General features: G+C 40.5%; 1 protein-coding gene across 1 annotated transcript; it reads left to right on the top strand.

Moving 5' to 3' along the window:
* Positions 1–2,135: 2,135 nt before the first annotated feature.
* On the top strand, positions 2,136–6,770 carry LOC115588261 (frizzled-7-A-like). The gene has a single exon (XM_030428733.1). The coding sequence runs from the start codon at positions 2,636–2,638 to the stop codon at positions 4,337–4,339; it is 1,704 nt and encodes a 567-aa protein (XP_030284593.1). The 5' UTR covers positions 2,136–2,635; the 3' UTR covers positions 4,340–6,770.
* Positions 6,771–10,352: the final 3,582 nt, after the last annotated feature.

The raw sequence follows: 10,352 nt of genomic DNA, 5'->3' as shown, positions 1-10,352 counted from the left end.
GCCCTCTTCGACCTTCTCTCTTCTTCCTGTCCCTTCCCCCACCACAATCTACCCCCACCTTCTTTTTTATCCCACTCAGGGTAGAAACACACCAAATGCAGGCAAGGGCCACTGGGAACCTCCCACACTGGTCGCCTGTGGGCAGATTGATCACGCTGTCACTCTGAATTACTGCTGCCTTGCCTGTTGTTACTTTGAATGTCAATGATACAGATCATTTCAAAAGCTGCATCTGGTTGTTTGCTATGAAAGCCTTTTAGCAGTAAACAGCAACAGGTACTTGTGGTGCTCACTGTGGTCGAGTGGTTAAGATGCTGGAATCCATTTGGCCTCTTTTTCTCTTAGTTTGCTCAGTGTGCTACAGTGTGTTTACATGTCCCACACACAGTGAGTGACTGTGTAGAGACTCAGCTTAACTTCACAGCTGCAAAAAGCTTCAAACCTGACAGACTCAAACGCAACTTTCTGCAGCTTTCGGAGCACAGAAAAACCAAGAAAAATGTCATAATGTGCTTTATCCTGCTGGTCTATTAGAAACTGTTGGTCTACAAAGAGGGATAATCTGATTTTACGGTTTTTCTGCCTGATACTCAGACTTAAAGGTGCAATATGTAGGAATTTTAGTTTAAAACACTAAAGAAATAACAAAATGATCAACAGAATGTGATGTTTGATGTCATGTCAAAGAAGTCTATGATGTTAACATGCTAGTTAGCTAGAAATTAGCCCCCTGTGTTAATCAAAACTCCCCCGGTGCTCCAAACCTTAGAATCACGTCAGCTAAAAGGGGCACTAGTTTCACTGCTATCTAAGCTAACTAGCTAACTTCAGCTACAGTTTTAAGCAGATAGCAGGCACTTTGGTAATATATGCTGCACTCTATTTTTTTGGAGTATGAATTTAACAGTTGCATTTGTTAATTGTCATTTTATTTTACCTTGTTAAGATGATTTATCTATATCACTGAAAAATAAAAAATGCATGCAGGAATTCAGAGGAACTATGTACATGCACTTTATTTTTTAGATTTACTACTGCACAATTCTGAGGTAGTTGTACTTTACTTTACTCTTCCACTTCACACCATTTTGGAGGCAGATATCATACATTTTACTTCACTACAATTATTGAGTAACTCTAGTGACTTGTTACTTAGCAGACTGCATGCTGCATTAGAGCTGAATTGGTACATTTTGGAATTGTATATGCAATCGGATAAAAATAGTAATAGTTGTCGGAAAAACACTGACTATCAGACCAAATAATCAGCCAGGCCAGTAGTCGGTCAATCTGATAATAAGCCCAGTTATTGTAGGAAAAAAATACTTTTCATACTTAAGTCGTTTAATATCAGATGTAGTAACACATTTATCCAAGTACTATTCGTACAGGTGTGAATTTTGCATACCTTTTAGAACACTGATGAAAAATCTAAAGGCTTTTGTGTTTTCTACTCTGAGCAAAACAGTATATTTAGTTGAGTACAATGTCTATGAACGAACTTTACACTTTATCACTTTTTAAAAACATATTTCTGTTTGTGTTTTACTTTAAAATTGTTGTGCCAGAGACTGATGACAAAAAGACCAAAATGTACGGTACAATAGGAAAAACCAGTAACAACCAGTGGGTTCCCCAGATCAGGGTCACACACTGAGCCCAGTTTAAAGCAATAAAGAGTATTAATTATTTGTGAAATATACAAAATATTCAAAATAGTTTAGCATTTCTTCTATAGTAAAGTGGTTGGCTTTGTTTTTCAATTAACACTCAGTCAAAGTAAAGAAGAGACATATAGACTTCAAGACAGAAGACTTACAATAAGACTTTGACAGCTGACAAACAGGATTTAAATTTTTCTGTTTTTTTCTTTCATAAAAGCAATAAATTAATATGACTTAAATGCTCCAGGCTGTTTGTAAATCATTAAAAAAACCAACCTAATATTAAATGTTATTTTTTTTTGTAAAATCTCTGGTGTAATGTAATTACTGTAACACATTTTCCTTCCATAGGGACTAAGAACCAATCAAGATCGAATCCTGTAGGAAAACAAACGCTCTGATTCGCTGAGACGCGGCACCGGTTTCAAGGCGCCCTGCGTTCTGTCGGGGGGGTCTTGTGAATGGAGGGGGCGCCTGGAAACCGGTGGAATCTGCACGGAGCGAGCAGAGCGAGCCCCTGGACTCCAACCGCTCAGCATGTGAACCGACGCCGTGTGGAAAGTCAAGTCGGAAAAGCGATGGAAATGTGAGACTTTTCAACTTTTAAATGTGTCTTGTTTTGCGCGAAAGTGGCCACGCTTAAGTTTTTGACGCGCTGGGCTGTTTCGGGTTCGCCTTAGTTCGATAAAATGGGACTCTGAGTGTTATTTTCACCCGGCTGGGAGTGAGAGTGGACTGCTTGGAGTCACTTACAAAGACCATCAAGAAGTCATGACACGACGAACGTTTCACTTGGATTTATCATCATAAAATACGAGGAAAAAGACAATTGTGGCAATTTCAAGTCGAGTTTCTCGGACTGTGAGATAAGAGTTGGGACATTTAAGGAAGATTTTCTTCGCTTTTGAGCCTTTTTCAAGTCGCCCTACTTGGATCAAAGTTTTTCCTTCCCTTCCCCCTCCTCCTCAACTATGGCGGCGGCCAGGTCCACCACTGGCTCCGTTTTGCTGCGGATCATGTGGCTGCTGTGCGGGCTGTCCTCGCTCGCTTCTGCCCAGCATTACAACAGTGAAAGCGGGATATCTATACCAGAACACGGGTTTTGCCAGCCCATCTCCATCCCGCTGTGCACCGACATCGCGTACAACCAGACCATCATGCCGAACCTCCTGGGCCACACGAACCAGGAGGACGCCGGACTGGAGGTGCACCAGTTCTACCCTCTGGTCAAGGTCCAGTGCTCTGCGGACCTTAAGTTCTTCCTCTGCTCCATGTATGCGCCTGTATGCACGGTGCTGGAGCAGGCCATACCCCCATGTCGGTCCCTGTGCGAGCGTGCACGGCAGGGATGTGAAGCCCTGATGAATAAATTCGGTTTCCAGTGGCCGGAGCGACTCCGCTGCGAGGCTTTCCCCGTCCACGGAGCCGGGGAGATCTGCGTCGGCCAGAACACATCCGAACCCAGCAGCCCAGCCTCCTCGTCTTCCCCCTTTGCACCCGACCCAGTGACCCTTCCCCCAAACATGGGCCGACCAAACCCACGCCCTAACCCGCCCAGCCCGTACCACCAGTTCTCCTGTCCTCTGCAGCTGGAGGTGCCTGCCTACCTGGGGTACCGATTCATGGGGGTGAAAGACTGCGGGGCGCCTTGTGAGCCCACCAAACCAACGGGCATCATGTATTTCCGGGAGGATGAGGTGAAATTCGGCCGACTGTGGGTCGGGATCTGGTCCATTCTGTGCTGTGTGAGCACCTTATTCACAGTGCTCACATATTTAGTGGACATGAGGCGGTTCAGGTACCCCGAGAGGCCCATCATCTTTTTATCTGGGTGTTACTTCATGGTGGCGGTCGCCTACGCCGCTGGGTTTTTCCTGGAGGACAAAGTTGTGTGTGTGGATAAATTCAAGGATGACGGCTACAGGACGGTGGCTCAGGGGACTAAGAAGGAGGGCTGCACCATCCTTTTCATGGTGTTGTACTTTTTTGGTATGGCCAGCTCCATCTGGTGGGTGATTCTGTCCCTGACTTGGTTCCTCTCTGCTGGAATGAAATGGGGCCATGAGGCGATTGAAGCCAACTCCCAATACTTCCATTTGGCCGCATGGGCTGTCCCTGCCATCAAAACCATCACCATCCTCGCCATGGGTCAAGTCGATGGCGACGTCCTGACAGGAGTGTGTTTCGTCGGCATCTTCAACGTGGACTCCCTCCGCGGCTTCGTCCTGGCTCCTCTTTTTGTCTACCTGTTCATCGGCACGTCCTTCCTCCTGGCCGGGTTCGTGTCCCTCTTTCGGATCCGCACAATCATGAAGCACGACGGCACCAAGACGGAGAAGCTGGAGAAGCTGATGGTGCGGATCGGGGTGTTCAGCGTGCTCTACACAGTACCGGCCACCATAGTGATCGCCTGTTACTTCTACGAGCAGGCCTTCAGGGAGCACTGGGAGCGGACCTGGCACATGCAGACCTGTAAGCGCTTCGCCGTACCCTGTCCAGTTCACAACTTCGCCCCCATGACCCCGGACTTCACAGTGTTCATGATCAAATACCTGATGACCATGATAGTCGGGATCACCTCGGGTTTCTGGGTCTGGTCCGGGAAGACGCTTCAATCATGGCGGAGGTTCTACAAGCGCCTTAGCAACGGTAACCATGGAGAGACGACGGTCTAAAGTGTGGAGAGGAGAGTTTGGATACAGCAACCATGTAAATGAGGTCAAATAGCTTTCATTGTAATACTATTTTGGACATTTTTAATCAGATTTTTTGTGTTTTTCAAGGTGTGAGAGCAAATCAGGTTTTGTACCCACACCAAAACTCTATATTTGAAAGAACCTGGACGAATTTTTCATATACATCTTTTTATTTTTTGTCACTCTTGGCATTTGCATTTTTGGATTATGTTCTTTGCAAAAGACCACACAGGTACCTGGACTGGTGAAGTTACTTTTAATATGAAAACTCACTCCATATTATTGATTATATCCTTTTTAATCTTACAATTTGAATGTACTTCCTGTCTACTCTGGTGAGAGTCTCTCACTGGAAGGCACCATAACAGAAAAAGACTGATGGGCCTGTCCATGCTGCAGCAAAAAAAGGTCAAAGGTTTGATCCCCACAGCAGCAGCCACGCCCTCTGACTGTGAATTCATGAATTATGGATGCCTGGATTATACATGTAAATTTGAAGTTACTCTGCTTTTAGGTACAGACTGAAAATCCTTAAATACGTGTGTTTAGACATTGCAGAGCACAATCTCGCCTGTTTTTAATCCGAGGAATAACGAATCAACTCGTGACTCACTATGCCATTTATGTGCCAAGTGGCTGCCCAGAAATCAAAACATTTATTTCATTTTCTACTTTAATTTTTTTCAGTTTTCCAGTCTGTTGTGTATTTGCTCCTGTATTGAATGTTCACTCCGAAGGTGAATGAAGTTATGTATTGGTTTGCACAGCTATCCTTAAAGTTTAAAAGTGTTAAAAACAATGACTGATTCTCACTAGATGACCTGGATCAAACAGGGAGAGACCACACACACACACACACACACACACACACACACACACACGGGCCTCCACTCTCTGCAACGAAGACACAACAGCTCATTGTTTGTCTCTGTGTGTGGTCTCTCGACTGCTGGATCACTCATCAAAGACTTTTTAAGCTTTTAAGACACCCAAAGCACCATTTCAAGGATCCAGATTTAATCCGTACGGGGTGGAAATGGTTGCTCAGGATTTTTAACGTTATTTTATCCTGGATTAAGATGACTGTACACATTCACGCCTGTATTCAATCCAATGTAACTGAATCTGTCCTACCCCCCCTCTAATTTCTCGTTGAGTGTTGAATGGTTTTCACAAGCAGACAGAACATTTTAGATTTTTAATGAATCTTTATTTTAGTATACATCCGACTTTGAAACACAGAAAAACTGCATTTTTTCCTTCTCTGTCTGGAAACAGAACTCATAGTAAATGTTTTAAATCATAAAACAAGAAATCAGGACTGAGGTCAAGGGTTATGTGATAATATCTTGTCATTTTTTTTTTTCTCCATATTTTCTGGGACTGAATTACTGGTGATGATACAGCAGCCTATTGCAACAAATTTAATGTTTGTTGGTGTAGTTAAACATCAAATTTGCATTGAAATGAGATTGTGATGTTTTTTTTTAAATACATGGAACCCTTTTAACACAGTAGAAGGGAAACCTGTCATCTAAATGCTCATTTTATGGTAAACTCAACACTTTAAAGTCTAGTAAGAAAAACAAAACTTTAGAACAGTTATCATTTGCAAAAGGTTCATCAGCGATTTAGTCCCATTGTTAATCCACTGTTGCACACAGGGACTGACTTTTTGAACTTGATCAGGAATTTTATTTCTCTGACTCACTGCTCAGATCAGCGGGAGATCTTGCCGGGAAACACAAGATAAAGATGTTTTTGCTCTGATTCAGACAGCTTCGAGGCAGAAGTTTTTCTTCCTGTCGTGTAACACATGTTCTCTATATACATTACATGTAAACTATGAATGGAAACGCCCTGCAGCAACGAGAGAACACTGACTTTATGACCTTTATAGACCTGGTATTCTAGTTAGTCGTAAACAATCTACTCACACTAATAGTAGATAACTGTGTACAACTTTCTGTAGTATGCTGTTGAAGCAGTTTGTGTACAAGAAATATCCCATTTCACACACAACGAACGACATACCTCAAACCCCGGTTAAAGGATTGAGTAAGGAAACAGGGCAACACTCCACCACGCGAGTCATCTCTCGTCCATCAAGTTTTGACCTAACAAGGCAAAGGTATTCTGTGATCGTCTTCAGGCAGCTGAGATCTGCCCATGTCAATGATACCAGATTGATGTCTTTGTCTAGTGCTAAGTTTTCAGAAGGAGTATGAGTGTGGGTTTTTTAAATTTTTTTTATTGGAACATATGCAACCTACCAAGTAAACGCAGACTGTTTTTTAAAGGCATATTGTATTTATAGGGACACTCATTTTTGTCTTTTTTACTTGTCTTTTTTTAATGAGATAAGCCTGTTGTACGTGTACAGTTTGAATAAAAGTGATAAGGTTTGTAACGCGGTGAGCCCTGTCGTTTGTGTTCAGGGATGAAATCATGTGCATTCTTAAGTCTTGTCAGCAGTTGACAAAACAGTCTCAATCTCTGAGTAAATGGACCTTGAGTTCAGACTGTTTTGTCAACATATTCATGGTATTTAATGCTACATAATGCAGCACAAGTAAAAGCAAGGTTCCCCGCAAGTATTCTTGACTGCTTGCACTGAAAGCCTAAACTTTAGGGAATGCCAGTGAAAATACTTGACACATGACTTTATGGAATGACACACAAGGCAACATTGTGGAGCCACTTAGCTGGAAATTTGGCCAACAAATCAACGACACATCTCCTCCAATCTTCAGTATTTCTGAGAATAACCCTTTATTGCCTGCACTGCCCAGGTAGTTTAGCTGCTTTTATAATTGCAAGAACAAGTTATTCTGTCTAAATGTGACTTCAATATATTTTGGCCAAATTAATCTGTTGCTTGGCATGTGTTGCTTGTTTATGTTGTTGTTTAAAACATTCCTTTTTTAGCAAGAGTCCTTATTTTAAGGTTGTAAATAGTGCCCAAAACTCACAATTACGTTAAAGTTAAGATGTCATGCTAAAATATGACTTTGGTTAACTTGAGTAGAAGCCTTTAAACGTAAGTATCTAATATAAAAGTAAAGTAAAAGTATGTAATAAATATATACTGCTCTGTCAACAGTAATTTTCCGGCAATAAAAGCACTTTAATTGAAAAGTACATGTAAAAGTCAATTAAACATGTATTTTCATGTAGATATACACATCGTATGTACTCGGGGCAGACCGATTATCCAATGGGATGTTGGACATTTTTCTTGTTATCAGAATTTGCTATTTTATTCTAATTACATTTACATTTAGGGCATTTAGCAGATGCCTTGTTCCAAAGCGACTTACAATAAGTACAATTGTCACAAGAAAGAAACCACAAGAAAGAAACCACAACATGTCACCGTCAATAGAGTAAAAAAGAAAAAATTGAAACAAATTTCAAGCCCTTATCTGAGCCTTCTACAAATTAATGAATGACTTAAGATATCAAATAAATGTAGTTGAGTAAAAAGTGCAGTATTTGTCCAAGTATAAAGTGGCAGAAATGGGAAATACTCATGTAAAGTACATCAAAATTGTACCTACATACAATACTTTTCCTGCTAAACATCTGTTTATCACCTGATGGATGGGTCAAGCACACAGATGTGGTCGATTAAAAAAAGATAAAACAGCTTTCAGTTAGAGGTTAGAGGTTAGTTTGTGACGCTGCAGCCCCCTCTACAGATAAACAAGTAGAAGTACACAGATGCTTCATACTAAGAGAAGAAGAGAAGTCTGTGTTGATATTTGCCGTCAACAGAACTTCAATCATCAGAACCCAACAAGAAGTGAATCAGACTCCACAGCTCCCTCTAGAGGCATAAAGGGCTTTTTACAACCTGAAGACCTGCGGACCCTCCAGGATGGACAGTCCTCACAGAACTGATACTGACCTCTGCTGGCCACGGCTATAAATACATGCTATAGTCAGTTTGCCTGCTGTTAAAACAAACTAACTTTATATTAGTCTTTCAGTTATATTTACTGTGCATCGCATATTTATTCCATAGTTTAAATCAACTGTTAGAAAAGATTCAGTTGTGAGATTACAAAAGCTACATAAAAACCTCTCAAATCTCCTCATACAATCAAAATTACATAACATGTCTTATATTATATGATATTATATGATATTATATTATATTATATTAGATTAGATTAGATTAGATTAGATAGATTTATTTATTTATCCCACAACGGGGAAATTCACTTGTTACAACAGCTCAAAATGCAGCAAGTACAGGAAAGAGAATCAGACAGAAAGAAATAAGATATTTACAAAAAGCTAAGTGAGTGGAGAGTGATTGTTCAGGTAGTGCTTGAGTTGAACAGTCTGGTGGCTGCAGGGACGAATGATCTGTGGTAACACAGTCATAGTAGTATTCACATTCACAGTGTGGAATAAACTGCAGATCACTTTTTATTTGCTTTTACACTGAATGCCTTTATCGAGCATAGTTTTCATCTGAGTCATTGATATAACTCTGTGTATTTACTCAACGCTCCAGGTTTGTTCACGTCTACATACAACTGTCAAAACTGTTTAATGTAAGGTAGCCGCATCCCTGCAATAAAGAAGTCATGTTGATCCTGAGATGTTTATGAAGTGTTGAAGTACTGTGCAGTTAGCATTCTTGCTCGCGCGTGTGTGTTTGTGTGTGTTTGTGTGTGTGGTGTTACTGTAATGTTGTAGGCTAACAGAAGACAATTAATATCCGGATATAGATTTAAAGGAAATTAAAGGTCTTTATGTTTCTGATAATAAATGTACTCTAGTATCAAAAGTAATGGTTATGAATGTACTGAAAAATCAAAAGAAGAAAAGTACGTAGTGACTGATTTGCATTAATGCCATTAGGTAAAATCGGAGCATCTAATTTATAACCTGCTTCACCAATCAGAACATAACTGACTAATAATAATCTTAATAATCATTATAATCATAATAATATGAATAATCATCATCGTGACATTTCATGTTTTTGGATGAAATAATGTAAAGAAAGTACAAAACAAGTGTGAATTTAAAAAATGCTTTACTTCTATTTAGACTATCTGAGCCTAATGGAGGCCAATAATTTGAAAAGTAAAGCAATTTGAAATGTGAAAACTGTCTGATGAGTCGATATTTGTTGTAAGTGTGTGCCAGGCATAATAGTTGGCTTTAAAAAAAAAGTTGTCACCGTCAACGAGAGTGATATAAATAGCTGTGGAATTGTTGTTGACTCCTCAATACACAGGGTTTAGTTTATACAGAGTTGATAGGTCATATATAGTGGGTGTTGCATGTATACGCTGGAGTCATCTCGGCTATATCTTTATATTGTTTATTGTCAAGGCTTTATGACTTTGACGAAAAAAAAAAATTCAAGCCTTTGACAAAATGAGAAAATGATCTGTTTCAACATTTGAGAGTAGAGTCAGCAGCAATCGATTATCAGTATTTAATTTTTATTAATTTGACTTTTTCTTTTCTTTCTCCTACGTCATGGCCTTGAAAAAAAAGGCTAATCCATTAATTCCTTTAAGCAAAAAACAGCAAAAATCTCGCCCCTATAAGACCTGTTGTCGTAAATGGTTTAAAGGCGGTCAACACGTTTTTTCACAGCCAGCATCCGCATTTGACTGCAGCTCGTCAACAGGGAGCATTCACAACCGCAAGTTCTTTAGAACTTGTCTTCTCTAGTTAAATGAGGAAAAGACCTGCAGGTAAGAGCCTTATAAATGTGTCAGGTGGACATAACGTCGTTACATTGTATCATTTAACAGTGGTGTCATTCAGTCCGTGTTTTGTTATTTGGTAATTCATATTTTATGCCACCAAACCTGACAAAGTTACGGCTTTAGATTACCTAGATATTTTTCGTTTCAGCCAAGCTGTATTCCGCGATGGCCGAGCGGTTAAAGTTGGCGTACGTTCGCAAATAGCATGCGCACAGCCTCTGAGCTGCAGATGTTTCACGTTAGCGTCCAGT

Source organism: Sparus aurata, chromosome 9, assembly GCF_900880675.1.
Source record: "Sparus aurata chromosome 9, fSpaAur1.1, whole genome shotgun sequence".
Taxonomy (NCBI): Eukaryota; Metazoa; Chordata; class Actinopteri; order Spariformes; family Sparidae; genus Sparus; species Sparus aurata.
Note: the sequence above shows the minus strand (reverse complement) of the source record. Positions and strands in the feature narration are given on the sequence as shown.